Here is a 17,254-nt window from a genome sequence, read left to right on the forward strand (position 1 = left end):
GGGGTCGCCCCCTGCCGGCCGCGGCGAGAGCGAGGGTCGGGGTCGCCGCCCGCCGGCCGGGGGGGGGAGCGGGGGGGGTGGGGGCTCCCGGTGAAGGGGAGAGCGAGGGGCGGGGTCGCCCCCTGCCGGCCGCGGGGAGAGTGAGGGGCGGGACGGTCCCTGTGAGGGAGGGGTTGTGGTGGTCAGCTGCCTTTACACCACTTTGGCAAATCAAAACTTTATAAGAAATGCAGCTGCTATCACTGTGGTACTATAACATTGCACAGAGAGTGGTCTCATAATTTATTCCTTCTAGTCTCCTAATCATTTGTAAATTTAGTGGATAGGTTCTGTCTCCAGGACAGGTATTTCTAATCAACCTGTTATTATGTACCTCTGGAGCAGCTGGGACCTGAACCTGTTCCTTTCCTTCCAAAACTAGGTCCTTGTAAGTGTCCAAGTAGTTCTCTGGCATACACTGAGCCACCTCAGAAACCTTCCTAATCCCACAAGCTGACAGAGCTCATTACAAACTAACTTACAAATCACAAAGCTAAGAGTCACCGTCATTGTGTTGAATCTGGGATCAGGAAAGTGAGATCACAGCCTCTTAGTACACTCAGGATTAATGTTATGTTTCTGTTAATGAGACACTGTTGTTTGAGGAGCTGATCATGTCACCAACTTACATGATGTGGAAGCAGTCAGTCTGGATGTTCATGGTCATGTATTCAGATGAAGGCAGTTTGTCTCACCTATACTATCCCCTCCTGATGTTGGTATAAACTATAATGGGGCCTGGGTTATTATTTAACCAGACCTACAGACCACAGCTTAAAGTAAATGTGGTTTATTCGCTCACTGCAGTTGTCTTTAGGTGTGGTGATGAACAGGACAGTGAATGGGATTCCTATCCAGACAACACCCTCTCCAGACAACACCCTCTCCATGAGGTCCTTCCTCTCCAACCTGCTCTCCTCAACAGAACTATTTCCGTATCTTTTATCCTGTAGGGCTGGATGACCTGCCAGGTTAAAGGTATTATACCCAGAAATGTCTTTAAGCTACACTACCTTGGCCTGGTCATTGTGATGAATGGCATTTTTTAAAGTTTAGTCATATTGTAGACTGAGTTCTTATTAACACATGCTTCATATAGATTATAGTACAGTTCATATGGATAGTGCAGCTCGTGTAGCTTCTAGTGTGGTTCTTAAAAATAGCTCATGTGCTATGACAAAGATCAAGTTAACATACGGGAGAAAAGCTGATTTTGGGGGACTGAGAGTAGAACTTGGGGGAAATAATAGAGTAGCAAATTCGGTGAACAACAATGCAAAACATCTTTTACAAAAGTTCAACAGAATGTGCGAGTAAATGTCTTGCGCTTTAAGAAGAGAAAAAACCCGATTCTAATGGTGCTCTGTGCATGAAAGTAGATATAAGGGAGTAAATAAGGCTTCAAAAAGAGGTAAACAGTAAGTACGTAGAGAGCAGACGAATGCAGGATAAGAGATTGAGAGAAGTTTAAAAAAATTCTAGTAGTAAAGAGGAACAACAACATTAAGTTATCAAAGATCAAAAGAACAATAAAACAAAATAGTCAAATGTTTTACATCAATTTAAAAAAAAAAACCGCTGATGGGAGTAGACCCACTAACAACAGGATAATACCACATAATGGTATAGAGATGACATAAATAGCAAATAATTAATTTAAGTCGGGAGGCAGGATAATTTAACATGTCAAATTATGAAAAGAGTAAAAAGTGCATTTAAAATTTAACAACAATGAGGGATGTATTGATTTAACTGATACACTTTGAAGATAAAACCCCTCGTCTGGATGTAATGTACACATTTTGAAAGAATGTATGTATAGATCAGATAGCAAAGACTTTAATACATGTATTGACTATTCATTCAGAAGAGCCAGAAAATTGTTGGTTAGCTTTTATTCAGGAAGGGGGCCAGAATACATTTAGGGAATTATTGACCAGTCCGCTTACTGTCTGTGGGAGGAAAATAATGGAATCTCAGGAGCATGTAGAAAAACACACAAATGAAAAATACAACAGTGAAACTCAGCATGAACTTCTAAAGGGAAAATCTTGATTTGACCAAGCGTGCTGAATTTTTACTTTTGGAGGCAACAGTAGGTGATGGTAATGCAGTAGATGTAATTTATCTGGATTTGCAAGTGGCCTTCAATAAGGAGCTGGGTAATAGACTAATGAATAAGGTTAGAGAGTCTGGAATCAGGGAGTATGGTTTGCTAGACAGAAAGCAGAGAACGGGAGTAAAGGGTTGGTATTGAAAGTGACAGAGGGTAGGGTTACTGCTGTTTTCAATTGGCAATAACAAGTTCTAAATTAATAGATGACATTAAATAAGAAGCAATAGCCAATTTGGTGGAGAACTGCAGCAATTTAGCAAAACATGGTGAACTTCTGGAAGGGTTCTTGTGCAGTGGTAGTGTCTCTACCTCTGAACCAGGAGGGCTGGATTCAAGTCTTACCTGCTCTGGAGTTGGGTCATAACATCTCTGGATGGACGAATCAGAAAATACCTGAACTTGTAGAATGGATAAGTAACTGGCAGATGAACTTCAACACGGTGAAGTGTCAGGTGCTACATTTAGGAAATGAAATGAGGCCACTTAAGACTTGAAAGGTGCAAGTCTCAATGGGTTAGAGGAACAAAGGGATCTGGGAGTATAAATACGCCAGTCTCTAAAAGGTGCTGCACAAGTTAGCAAGGTCAGAAAATTACAAACTAAGCAGTAGGCTTTATCTAAAGGGATGGACTTGATAACAAAGCTGCATTACACCTGCATTAAACCCTGGTCTGACCATACTCTTAGTACTGTTTGCAGGTGTGATCATCTGCATTTGTAAAAAAATGATCAAGAGGAGTTGGAGAGGATACAGGTTGATCCCAGAAATGCTTGGGTGCATACCTCGGGAAAGAAATGACAGGCTTTGTCTCTTCTCTCGTGAGAAAAAGTAAGCTGTCCTGATGAAGGTGTTTGAAATTATGAAAGGTTTTGATAGAGTGGATGTAGAGAAAGCATTTCCACTTAAGACAAAGAGACTAGCTAGAATAACCATTGATGTAAGAGAGTCACCAAGATATCCAGAAGGAGAATCAGGAGAAACTTTCTTACCCAGAGTGGTTAAATATGGGTTTGCTGCCACAAGGAGTGATTGAATGAATAGTTTAAGAGGGAGTTAGTGGAGACTATGAGGGAAAACAGGATGGAGGATTATGATCACGACAGCTCAGTGGGTCTGGCAGCCTCTGTGGAGAGAAATCAAAGTTATCATTTCAGGTCAAGTGACCGTTCCTCAGAACACAGAGGATTGGATGATTATGATGACAGATTTAGATGAAAGATGGAAGGAAACTCTAATGGAACACGAACACTTGCATAGTCTGGTTGGGCCAGATGGCCTGTTTCTGTATATCCTACCTAATTATATATAATGTAACATATTATCTCCTACTGTTACACTGCCGGAGAATAGAACAGGACAGTGGCAGTATCTATCCTGCCAGTGTCTGTAGCCCCTTGTCAGTGTCGGTATCTATTGTACCAGTATCTATACCCCCTCTCTCGCTCTCCCATTGCCTCACCCCTCATTGTGTCCTTTTGGTTCTTGACCCCACAATAATAGCGAAATACATCAGATTGAACCTTTTCCCCCATCCCCTGCGACATGCTTAAATTATAACCTGATTTTTAATTCTCTGCCTGTCCTTTCATAAAGAGATGACTGTAATTGCTGGGCTAAAAACAAGATGGAGCTGGGGGAAGGGGAGTTGAAGGTGGGAGTTGTAATTTAATCTTTTGGGGAGACTAAATATGCTGTCACATCCTACAAAGTGGAAACAGGGATATCGATGTACTGGCTTCCTCCCTAGTCTCAGGACATATTTCCAGTGTACTCCATCTCCATGCTAACTGTGTTCTCCTCATTTCTAGGTAAAAATACAACAGGGTTTATTGGTGAACTCAGCAACATCTCTCAACATTCACACGTTTCAAAGCGGCTCCTTTTTTCTATAGTACACGATAAAGCAGGTAACACATTTTACATGTTCTCTCGGGAGCACAGAGGGGAGGGGGTCATGACACATTGGTCAGTGGAGCAATGGGATCTTCATTGAGGGGAGCAGCACAGGGTAATACCAGACAGACTCTGCTGGGGCATGTTAGGGTATGGGCAACATTAATGCAGTAGGATGCCAGGGTCCCAGTGTGAGGCTAGCAGCTGTTGTGTTGTGTAGTTGTGCTGTACAGACTGGCAGGTCCTGGGGTATCTCACGGTGTAGCTGCCCTTGCTACTGCTCTTCCTTCAGTACCATGACGTCTGTTTGTATTCTATATCAAACAGAACTTTTCCCTCAAAGTGGAGCCTCTGTACCAGCTTATCTGATCTGCAGGCTTCTCACAGAAACCAAGTGTCCAGCTGTATCAGTAGACTCATGAACAATAGCAGTAACACCAAACTCAATAACACTCTCTGTATTTAACTTCCAAGATTAACTAACATGTTCCTGAGATTCCTTCCAGACACCCATATAGTTATGTTTGTGCAACTCGTGCTTTTTATTACACCTCTGAGCTGGTCTATTCTACTCCTGCAGAATTGACTAAGGCCCTGCTTGTGATGGTTTGTCAGGGAAATCTATGATCTTCATTATTATCTCAACTTAAATTATTTCAAATATTTCCCAATTGGGATTATTTATCAAGTTGTGTTGAGGCTGTCAAGATGGCATCTATAACTATGTATTCATTAAAGAGATAATCTCGTAACTAGTGATTGCTTATTAAGTTTGGTCACTTTTAATTGCATTGTTTACAGTGACAGTAATGTGATAGTACATAGTTCATTTAAACTCTTTGCACAACAATATGAGTTACAAATGGAGCTGGCGAACTGATAAAACTTTTTATATCTCCCATCAATAATTGGTGAGCACTCTATAACAGTTGTATATACAGTATTAAGGTTTGCCCAGCCTTCCGTCTGCACCTTTTTTTTTCATCTTACACCAAAAAAAAGCTCTTCAGATGTTTATCCTAGCAACGTGACCTCAAGCCGCAAACCTCTGGTGTCATAAGCAAGCCCATTGTATTTGCCTGTCATCAAGCAGCTATCTGTACTAAATAATTTTCCAGCAGTTGGCTCAGAGCCTTACATACTATGACATTTCATGTACTCTTTAATGTCTTAACGGTGAAACAAAATGTGTGTCATTATCCCCAGCAAAGTATCGTGCTCGTGTGTAACTCCCTGACAAGGAGCAGCAGCAAGTCTCTAACCAACCAGGTCCATATTTTACATAAAGCTGGTGTATCAGCCGTGATAAATTTGGCTTTTTGCTAACAAGTAAACAGGTGTACAGTAGGTATGTTATTCACTTTGTAACCATTTTGATCCAGTTGATGAAATATGCTTGTTTTCTCCCATATTCCAGAGACACTGGAATCAGTATCGCACTTCACTAGATCGGCATGTATTAGAGTTTAAATCCTGACCTCACCATTTCAGTACCATAAATAGGCCGAGCCGATACACAGCAGAACACAGGGTAATATGTAACACGGGTGATAATATAAAACAGTCACTACTTCTTTGCGAATTCCACGGTCTGATTTTAACATTGGGGATTTTTATAGATTGAAATGGTTTACAGAAAAGGACAAATCACTGGCTTAAAATGGCTGCAGCAATCTCCTAACCATGCAAGTTATGTGGAAGAAAGAAAGTTGTCTGAATTAAAACTAACATTTTATGGGACTGGGAGAAAAAGACCCTTGAAACTAGACCACACAGTCGGGCACGGAGAGATTCCTATCTCCTATTTTCGTTTTCACTTATTTGATCAGTTTCACATGTTGAAGATGAAAGAAATCATCGGCAATTGTCAAGCTTGGAAACAATGGACTCAAACATGGAAATACACAAACCAGCTTGTATTTCAAGAAGACGCTTTTTTGCACATCGGGGAGATGGATTTTTGACTGCAGAATTGGAACCAGGGAATTAGAAAACAAAAATTCACTCGGCATCTCAAGAAGGAAACTACGCCGCGATACAACAAAATAAAAAGAAACATAATTCACAGAGAACCCCAAGGACAATGGAAGCCTTCACTACTGCTGATGACCCAAGATACTAGTTAAACAACTGGATTCTGGTTAAAACCTTATCCTTTAATGACACGCTAAGCCGTATATTCCTTGCATCTTCCTTTAGTGTCCTACTGGACACTATCCTTTTTACCTTTTGTACCTGTGTGTGTCTGTGCCAGTTGTTATTATATTATCTTGGGATTAATAGATAATAAAATTACATTCGTGAAGGAGAAAACAGTTAATGTTTCGAGTCTGGTGACCCTTCCTCGGAACCCGAAACGTTAACTCTGTTTTCTCCTCCACAGATGCTGCCAGACCTGCTGAGCTTTTCCAGCAACTTTGTTTTTGTTCCTGATTTACAGCATCCGCAGTTCTTTTGGTTTTTAATAAAATTACATTTTCCTTTACTCAAAAAAAATCTTGTAATTGACTCCTTACTGATGCAATGGATATTGGGTGACTATATTTTTATTAGAGAGAGATGGAGCCTCATGCTTAAAAGAAAATGAATCCACCAGGAATTTGAAAATTGGGGAACTGAAGTACCCCCTCCCCGGTTGTAACAGTGCCTTGAAAAGGTACATTACAGCTGGACACTCTGTGATTCATAAGAAGAAGGCATTGCTATTGTTCCATAAGCTTTATGCACACTTAAAAATTACATCTGCAGCTGGGAAAACCCACGAGATGCTGCTAAATGTGATCTGTGCGGTGCAAAATAGGACTGATTGCCCTGGATGTAGGACAAGTGTCAGATGAAATTCTTTGTAACAGCCTTACACTGACAAATCTAAACAGGCAGAATTTCGACTCACTGCCCTGTAGAAATCACAGTCCAGAGCTATGGGTCAGTACAGGCTGAATTGAGAATGCATTTTCATGTGAGTGTTTTGATTGTGACCAAAATGTTTCTTGAGAAAGGTAGAGATTAAGGATAGTCTTAAAAGAGGATCAGCATTGTGAGAGGTGATGAGGTATATGTAGAGAATTCCAGTGCCTAGGAATTGGATTATTGGTGGTGAGATGATAGACTAAAGGGGCATAGACGTATAGTGAAATGGTAATGCCCTAGAAACCGAGATAGCAGGAACTGCAGATGCTGGAGAATCTGAGATAACAGGAACTGCAGATGCTGGAGAATCTGAGATAACAAGGTGTAGCGCTGGATGAACACAGCAGGCCAAGCAGCATCAGAGGAGCAGGAAGACTGACGTTTCGGGCCTAGACCCTTCATTAGAAAATGATGTGAAGCAGTTTGGTCGTGGCTGTAGACAGTGCTGAAAATGTTGAGGGACGTTGGATACATTTTTTTTGATAGAGTGGTTGTTCAGCGTTACTAGTTTTGGAATTTTCTAGCTAAATAACAGACTTGTCTGGCCGTATATATAATATTTTCAACATTCCAGTATTGATAGCTTGCTGTTTTGTTTTTTTTTGGATGAGACTGGATGATGAGCTGAATGAGAATGTTTGGACTGCTTTTTAAATCACATCCTGTGGGTCCTTGTTTTCCGGTGAGGCTTGTCAAATAAAAGGAGAATAAAACATCTACTTGTAGTTTGCAGGGAGGTGCAGTAAATTGGAGCCAGTCTGAGTGAGCAGTGTCACAGAAACAGTCAATCTCTTTCATCTACTGACCACCTGCTGAGTGATATTAACGGATCACAGATAAGGATCTGTTTTTGGATAATCTGCTGTTAGAGGGTGATATAATAATAATAAAGGATTAACACAGTAGGCAGGACAGTTTGTGTCAGATCGGTTGAACTTAATTTTGCCAAGTAAAATTTGTCAGTAACTCTTTTGAAGTCACATGCTGCGTTGCCGACTGCACTCCAGAGAGGGACTTGGCTGACTGTACTGATTGTAATTTTGAATCAATTCCTGTAAGTATGGGCCGACTTGAGAGCAGACTAACTGCATCTGAAGTTTTTTTTTGTGTTTTTTTTTAAACACCAAGGACTTTGAAGGAATTGTTACACTTTTCAAAAGCAACTTAGCTGGCACTCATTGTTAGTGCTGTGGTACACTGCTGCTTGCTCAAGCAGTAGAGGAATAACTGCAGACTAACAGGAGCCTGGGGATGTGAATAAAGGGCGTTTCGGTCAGTAACAAGTAGCCGATTGGCTCTGTAGACCAATGACAAATCCTTCTGCCTACCAACAACCATGTTATTGGCTCCCAGGTAGCTGAACAGCTTGAGCATGTGAATGGAGACAGTAAGGACTGCAAATGCTGGAAGTTAGTCAATAAATGTGGAGCTGGAAAAGTACAGCAGGTCAGACAGCATCTGAGGAGCGGGAAAATCGATTTTTCAGGTTGGAACCCTTCATCAGGACCTGAAGAAGTGTTCTGCCCCAAAACGTCGACTTTCCTGCTCCTCGGATGCTGTCTGACCTGCTGTGCTTTTCCGGCTCCACATTTATTGACTTGAGCATGTGAATGTTTGGTCGGAAGCCATCAGACCTCCAAGAAGGAAGGAGCTGTCTTTTTATTCTGTATTTAAAAAAAGGCCTCAAGCCTGAAGAAAGCCAGTTGATTTCCCCTGTCAGTTGCTGTAAGTTGTAGCTTTTAAACCAGTAAGTCAGAGACTTCATAAGTGCGAACTAATTGATCTATGCCACCTGCACACTTAGGAAACTGACTGAAGAATGAAGGCCAAGCCAAAAGGATTATTTAGTAAACCCTTTGAACAGAGACCACTGAACTGCCTTCCCATTCTTTCCCTCCGTCCACACCCAAAAAAGAATATGTACGTGTAGAGGGAGTTCTATAAGAGGCTTAGCATTTTAAACAGAATCATATGCAGATGAATCATGATTGTTTACCTGTAGCCAGAATCTATCTATGTGTAATATATAATAATTCTTGCTACGTACAGAAACATGCTCCATGCTTTCTGTTAACTTTGGTCCGAAATTTGGGTAAATTGGTGAATTTTGCACACATTTGTAAAATCTTTAACCTCTGTGATCATTCCAAATTTAGCGAGTCTCTATTTCCAGTGCACTACCTCAGTATGATGTAACACCGGGAATCTTGAAACATCGTCTAGGACAGGCATAAGGGAACCTGAACCTCAAAGTTAATTATAGAAGCGGCCACTGGGATGAATAAACATTTCCAAAAGGGGAAAGGTGGAAACTGTGAAACATGACTGAAGTGTTCCCGTAGTCACTGTGGATTGAGATAGTCTAAATATACTTGTTACCATTTTGATTTAGTATATATTGAGTGAAAATGTCTTTGTGTTTACCTCATTCAAGGGAAAGCTTGTGATGCTGAACAGTTGTCACTTTTGATCCACTTTCTACCAGAATCAGCCAGGTCCAGTGCATCAGGCTCAGCATAAAACTGGGTGGATACTGTTCTTGACCCCGGTCTCTGAAGATTATCCCTCACTGACATTTACAATTCATTACCCACACCAAACATCCACTCTGAGTGATACTGATAATTGGTGGCAAATTTCTGGTGCGCCAGAAGGATCTCCAGATTAGATTGAGATTGCCCGCATTCGTTACACTTTTCCATGGCAGTCTGAGTTGGGCTTGAACCCAGAGAAAGACCTGTTTCTAACCCATTGTTTCATTGGGGATCGGGCAACCATTGAAAGATTATTTTACACTCGTGTTTATTAATGAGTTTGGACCATAAAGCAGAGGAGCAGAAGTAGGTCACTTAACCCATTGGATCAGCTCCACCATTCGGTGAGATCACGACTGATCTGATAATCCTCAACTTCATTTCCCTGCCTTTATCACTGTTCATTCCTTGACCGATTTAAAAATCGGTCTATCTCAGCCTTAGTAACCAGGCCTTGACAGCCCTCTGCGGTAAAGAATTCCACAGATTCATTACTCTGAGAGAAGAAATTCCTCCTCGTCCCTTAACTCAGCGACCCTTTTTCTGAGATTATGACTTCTGGTCCTAGACTGTCTCTCAAGGGAAAATAATCTCTCCACATCTACACAGTCAGGCTTCCTAAGAATCTTGTATATTTCAATAGCATTGCCTCTTGTATTTCTAAAATCCAATGAGTACAGACCCAACCATCTTTAAGACAGTCCCTCCATACCTGATATCAGCAGAGTGAACCTTCTCTAGACTGCCTCCACTTTAAAACGCTTTACAGTATTCTGGCTGTGGTCTGACCAGTGCCTTTATAGTTTTAACAATAATAACGTAGAGGTCATACTGGAATAGTAATCCAGAAGCTCAACCTAATGTTCCGGAGAGGGTTTCAAATCCCACTATAACAGCTGAGAGAATTTAAAATCAATGAATCAATAAATCAGACATTAAAATTTAATCTCATCAGTAGTGATCATGGAACTACCAGATTGTTATAAAATACTGGAGGAACACGGCAGGCCAGGCAGCATCAGAGACCTGCTATGTTCCTCCAACTCCACACTGTGTTGTCTCTGAGTCCAGCATCTGCAGTTCTTGCTATCTCCGTTATAAAATACTATCTGGCCCACAACTATCCTTCAGGGAAGGAATCTGTCATCCTTACTTGATCTGGCCTACACGTGACTCCAGACCTGCACCAATATGAGTGAATTCCAATTACCCTCTGGATTGGTTCACTACCACCTGCTGAAGAGCACTTGGTAATGGGTGATAAATACTGGCAATGCAAGATCAAATTTTTAAAAAATCACATTCTGATGGAATTTTTACCACTTCCATGCCATAACCAATTCACTGATCTTGCAACATACATACATTGCCCAGTGAGGTGCAGCTTCCTTGTTTTTGTACCTAACAATTTCTCTGCCTAGAACGTAAACATGTAGAGTTTGGGGAGTAATTTTCCCCAAACCCAGAGTCTTGGCAGGGCCCAGTGCCCTGGGAATTGTAGACTGCCATTCCTTACCTAGGAGCAGAGATGCAGCGCAGCTGAGCCATGTCCTGTCTTTACTCAATTTCCATCTTGCCCCCAAAGGTCTGGGTAGAATTTAAGTCACCTTACTGCTTCTATTAATAATGAGTTAATAAATTTTATAAAGTGGCAGATAGGGTTTAATTTAGGTAAATATGAGGTGTTGCGTTTTGGAAAGACACATCAGGGAAGGACTTATACAGTGAATGGTAGGGTCCTGGGGAGTGTTGGTGAACAAAGAGACCTTGGGGTGTAGGTGCATAGTTCCTTGAAAGTGGATTCGCAGGTAGACAGGGTGATGAAGAAGGCACTTGGAATGCTTGCCTTCATTGATCAGTGCATTGAGTCAAGGAGTTGGGATGTCATGTTGTGGCGGTATAGGACATTGGTGCAGACATTTTAGAATACTGTGTTCAATTATGGTCTCCCTGCTGTAGAAAAGATGTTGTTAAACCTGTAAATCTTTTCTGAACCTTTTCAAGCATGTTGCCAAGGTTGACAGGTTTGAGCTATAGGGAGAAGCAGAATAGTCTGGGGCTGTTTTCCTGGAGTGTCAGAGGCTGAGGGATGACCGTATAGAAGTTTATAAAATCATGAGGGGCATGGACAAGGTAAATAGCCAAGGTCTTATCCCCAGGATAGGGGAGTCCAAAACTAGAAGACATAGGTTTAAAGTGAGAAGGGAAAGATTTAAAAGGGACCTGAGGAACAACTTTTTCATGCAAAGGGTGGTACATGTAAGGAACAAGCTGCCAGAGGAAGTGGTGGAGGAGGATACAATTGCAATATTTAAAAGGCACCTGGATGGGCACATGAACAGGAAGCATTTAGAGGGATATGGGCCAATGCTGGCAAATGGGACTAGTCAGTTTAGGATATCTGGTCAGCATGGATGAGTTGGACCGAAGGGCTTGTTTCTGTGCTGTATAACTCTATGACTCTAAATGTGCTGCGGATTTAACTTGCTAATATTCAAGTTGTAGGGACATAGTTCCTGGCTGTTTCTCCTTCTTGCTGTTGTGTCTCTCAGTTAGAAAGCCTTTAAGAAACACGCTAATGATATCCTACTGTGACCTGTAAAGATCTTATATTCCAGCTTACCCAGTGTAGGGATTGGAACCAGGTGGATCTCATTGACTGAGGTCTTTGGTTGGTCCAGGTTAACAACCCCAATCAGGGAGCCCTGGCTGACAACCGGGGGAAAATCCCAATGGGTTCACTAATGTCCTTTAGGGACAGAAACTGCTATCCTTACCTGATCTGGCCTACATGTCACTCCAGACCCATAGCCAATGTGGTTGACTCTTAAACTGCCCTCTGGACAGTAAATGCTGGCCTATCCCAGCAATGCCCTCATCCTGTGAATGAATTTATAAACAGGGGATTCAGAGAGTCTCCTCAGTTCAGGGGACTGTCTCTGAGCTGGCTGACCACAGCCAGTGTACTGTGCACAAGTAAATAAGGAGTGACCTGGTAATGGCATACTGGCCTCTGTGGAATTACTTCACCCAGAGATCACTTGAAGCATGACATGCTGCTAAATGCATGCTCCTCCTTTGTAGCCTAATCATTTAATGTTAGCTCAGACATGTATGTGCCTGAGGAATGTAAGATTTGTGGGTAGATGTAATAAATGTCTGTTGGATTCTTCAATACCACGGTATCCATGCCCAGTACCCCACATTACAGGAGATAACATAAGCATTTAGCCTCAGTGAAACACCTTGCTGTTGACAAACCCACATCATGTGCTGAATGATACAGTGGTTGATGTCAGCACTGGAGAACAGCTGGGAATTGAACAGACCTTCCAATCATTCTGCGTTTATATCTACTAAATTCAAGGGACCAGGTTGAGACTGAGTGCATTTGAATCCTTACTGTTTATTGATATGACCAGTTCTTTCATGATTTTTAAGATTTAAACGCTTTTTTTAAATGTTTACTTTGCCCTGACTCCATGACGTTTATCCTGTTAATCCTGCTGATGACTTCTCGTCTGGAAACCACTGTGGGGTGAAACCTCTATTTGCACAATGAGTTTGCCTTATCCAAAAGTTCTGCTCCCCTGCCGACCTTGTATCTGTACAATGAGATTTGTTCAAACGTGTGTGTGCACCACAATGTATATCTGCAGAGACATCAGCTTAGTAAGGTTTGCTGTTTGAAGGAGGTGGTAATGGATTTAAATCCCCATCTTCCATTAGCCCTGCTGTGGACTGTGCAGTGTTGACTGGAAATGGTCTGTGGAGGAAAGAAACACTTTTATGGTTGGCGTGAGGCAGAAGTAAAATGAACTCTTCAAATGTGAACACTTCCCCACAAGTGAAGGAGCATGTCAGAGATGGTAATAAATTAAAGCGAGGGTCTCACTGTTGCAACAGACATTACAGGAAGCGTACAAGAAATCCTCTCGCTAACTAATGGCTAAGGTAAGCACCAAAGATTAATGTGAATACCTGAGGACAGATGTGGACATATTGGGACATATCAGTTGCAGAAGAGATTAATTTAAATATCTAGATGTATAGCCACAGCTAACAGTCACAGAAGCAGCAACATCCCTAAACAATGCCATACAAATTGTGCTGTTCCATTCGTCATCATGGAGATGCATTTGCCCATCAAGCATTTTCAGGCAATGGTCTCATTGGGGCAGAATGAGGTATTTATTCTGTCTGGCTATAACTGTCAAGATGCTTCAGAGGTTTACGAATACAATAACAGTCAATAAAGACAAGGTGATCACAGCAGGATAGCAATATGTTCAAGCACCTATTTTTGTGCCATTGCATTTAATATTGCCCAGCAAAGCTGTGTTTAATTTGTTGCGCAGTGATCACTATTGGAGAAGATGTTGTACCCTGGCCACACTGCAATAATACACAGAGCACAGTTTCAGACTAATGCATCTTCCTTCACAGAAGTGATGGATTCTGTAATTGCCTCCCTATTTGAACGCAGGATCAGACCTGAATGTATATTTTGGCAGAAAATCTCAATCCAAGAAGCTAGGTTTGGGCAAGGATCATGAGCTGAGTTGTTGGTGCTGAGCGAGACTGATCGATCCTGCTGCACCGCTGTGGGATTTGGGAATCACCGGCTCGGTGTTTTGCCGGGATGGTGTAAGATCGCCCATCAGTCATCACTGCAGTTCTTGCCAGTAGCTTGTTCCACTGCTCAGGGTGGTTCTGCAGTGTTAGACCTGAGGAATGTGCAAGGTCTGTGCAACATGCTGCTCTTGAGCAGTCTGTGTTATCTGCTCTGGAGTATGGGCAATGGCAAGAACAGCCTGTATGCAGCCCTGCAGTGCTAACCCTATCACAGGCACAGCCCCTGCCTCGTCTGTGCTTTTGTTGGGGATCCCTGCCTTGAAGTTTCTGGAGGTGGTTCAATTGTAGAGTAGGATATCTGTGGCTGCTTTAATACAGCTAAAAGTACGCATGACCCTTTGGAATAATCAAGTGGCCCTGTAGTTGAGGGGTCACAGAACGTTTTAACCACTGTTGTATGGCATTGTGCAGACACTGGAATGTGTCTTAGCTTCTTGTTTTATCAAGCTGCACAATCATGCTCCTCTTTGAGCATTGATGAGGGCTGGGCAGAGTAGATAGAGGAGGAGCTGTTCCCAGAAAGAAACAGCGACAGGTCGTAGATTTAAAGTGAATGTGCAAACAAAGCAGAGGCGATGTGAGAGAGAAGTTATCACGCATTGAGTTGTAGTTAGGGCCTGGAATGCACTGCCTGGAAATGTGGTGGAGGCAAGTTCAATTGAGGCAGTTAGGAGAGCATTGGATGATTATTTAGATGGAAGTGGTGCTCAGGGATATGGGAAAAGGCAGATTAGTTCTATTCCCTAGTGCCGAATGGCAGCCTCCTGCATTGTACTAATTCTGTAATCTTCCCTGAGGTGCAGTTACTAACCGTCCTGTGGAGTATGAAGTGTATGGGCTGTTAGTGAGTACGGTGCGTTAGCTCCTGTCCCTCTGTCTAATCAGTGTGCCCCTGCAAATCTCACTGCACTCTTTGCAGAGAAATTGATTTTTCTGGTCCATCAGTTGTATTGCTGCTGCATTCCTTCCCGCTCCCACAACTGGAACGCACTAGATTTTAAACAGGCCCCCTGCAAATAAATAAAAGCGTGGGCTGGGCAATTTTCAATAAATTCTCAACTCTCCTAAATGCTGCTTTAGCAAATTAACCCTAAAATCTGCCCAAAAGATCAGAGGAAGAGATAGGAGGGTGTGTTTTATTTAGAATGGGGACACAGCCAAGAAAGAAGGTGGAAGCTGATCCCTTAATAGAGTCTGAGAAGAGTTTTTTTTTCAGTACAGTGCAATGGGTTTCAGTGGATACCTCTTCCAGAAAGCAAGCACACAATGGGCTGAACAGCCTCCTTTGGCACTTTTAAAATTCTCTCATTCTACCCTCAAGCACAGAAGGCATCTCAGGAAAAAAAAAATGCAGTGGGCACCGTTTAATTTGCAGCGAAAAGAACAGTAACCCATTTTCCACTTAGACACTTTATAACATTCAGGACCCATCACTGAATTCAACAACTTCAAACAATGAGCTCTGTCCTCCGTTCTAAACACCTGCCATCTTCTTTTCTCTTGTTTAAACGGGCTTGCTCTCGGCAGAGTTGATCCTTGAATATTTTTTAAGGCTGAGGTAGATAGATTCTTGTTAAGCAAGGGGTTGAAAGGTCATCAGAGTAGGTAGGATTTCAGATTTGAAGTTACAGTAAGATCTTACAGAATGGCGGAGCAGATTCAAGGGGCTGAATGGCCTCCTCCCGATTTCATATGTCCACATAATCTATTTTCTGCTATTAGCACATTCTTCATTGCAATCTCTCCTCTACTGCCATTAGCATTCCCTTTGTCTTTTACTCTGGTCCCCTTCGCCATCTGTTCCACATGCCCCTCTTGTCAACAATGTCAAAAAAAACACCTTTTCTCAGCCCGCCCCCTCAGTCTGAAGAAGAGTCACATCACACTTGAAACATTAACTCTGTTTCTCTCTCCACAGATGCTGCCTGACCTGCTGTGTTTCTCCAGCACTTTCTGTTTCTATTTCAGATATCCAGCAACTACAGTGCTTTGTTTTTTATTACCATTTGGTTAGAGTCAGCTCAGTAAATTTCTCTAAATTGCTGCTTTATTTCTGCATGGGGTAAAAATGACAGTTGGGATACTTTGTCTTATATCCCTGCTTGTCTGACAAAGATTGAGTTTGCTTTGACAATCGGAATATCTCTCCGGGGGCCCTGAACCCTGAATCAGTCACTTATTGGCCCCAAAAGGTGCAGGGTCATTCCCTGCCTGGGCTTTGTCAGCATTTGCTGCTGGGAGGTTACAATGCAGCCATATGCCTTTGGCCTAAGGTGAGTGAAACATCAGCCAGTGTTCCAATTACCAAGCATGACCAGGAGCAAGGAACACTCTCTCTCTGATTGTCTGTGTTCCCACTGTCTGGATACATGGTCTGGTAGCGGTCCTTGTCCTGATTTATCTGTGAGGAATGGGTACTGAACGGAGACACTAGACAGGCTACTACACCGATCTGACAGCAGGAGGTGCCACACCTTTTGAAAGAGAATAAATACTTAGAGCAAGGACTGAAGAGTATAACTGGGATCTTTTTAGAGTCGTCACCTCTACCACAATCATATCAAACCTACAAATGTTTGTTTGAGCATGAGGGGTAAATGGAGACTAATGGATGCGACACAGTGTAATCAAAAGGAGGAATTAATCAGAGGATCAGACATTTACCCCTGAATCGAAAAGATGGCGGCTTGTGGATGCGATGCGATGCAGGTTGACACTTCGCTACTGAACTGACCGAGTGCTGTTATAACAAAGGTGCTGTTAAGCCCAGGTCCTGCCTGCCTTGTAGATATTAAACTCAGCACAACACCTCTTCAAAGAAGAAATGGGCAGAGAAGGGCCAAAAATCATTGTAATCTTGCTGGATGAAGTTATTTGCTCATTGATCTCATTGCAGTTAATGGAACTTTGCAGTATGCACATTTTAATGCTGCATTTACCTACTGACGCTACAAAATATGGCCACTTACTCAGCAGTGACTGCATTTCAAAAGTAATTCATTGGCCATGAAATACTTTGGAGCATTCTGTGAATGTGAAAGGGGCACGTTTCTGTCCCAACTACTTCATGTCAAAGTATATTGGATCTTTCTTTTATAAAAACATATAGGGGAGGTGATGGCCTAG

The 17,254-nt window shown here is 42.2% G+C and overlaps 1 protein-coding gene across 1 annotated transcript in view; it reads left to right on the forward strand.

Moving 5' to 3' along the window:
• gtf2ird1 (GTF2I repeat domain containing 1) overlaps positions 1-17,254 on the forward strand; it is a 176,767-nt gene that overhangs the window by 61,340 nt on the left and 98,173 nt on the right. Inside the window, exon 9 of the mRNA XM_048612388.1 lies at positions 3,965-4,063. Coding sequence (XP_048468345.1) covers positions 3,965-4,063 — 99 coding nt within the window. The remainder of the gene's footprint in view (positions 1-3,964; positions 4,064-17,254) is intronic.

Source organism: Rhincodon typus, chromosome 26 (assembly GCF_021869965.1).
Source record: "Rhincodon typus isolate 14 chromosome 26, sRhiTyp1.1, whole genome shotgun sequence".
In the NCBI taxonomy this organism is placed as follows: domain Eukaryota; kingdom Metazoa; phylum Chordata; class Chondrichthyes; order Orectolobiformes; family Rhincodontidae; genus Rhincodon; species Rhincodon typus.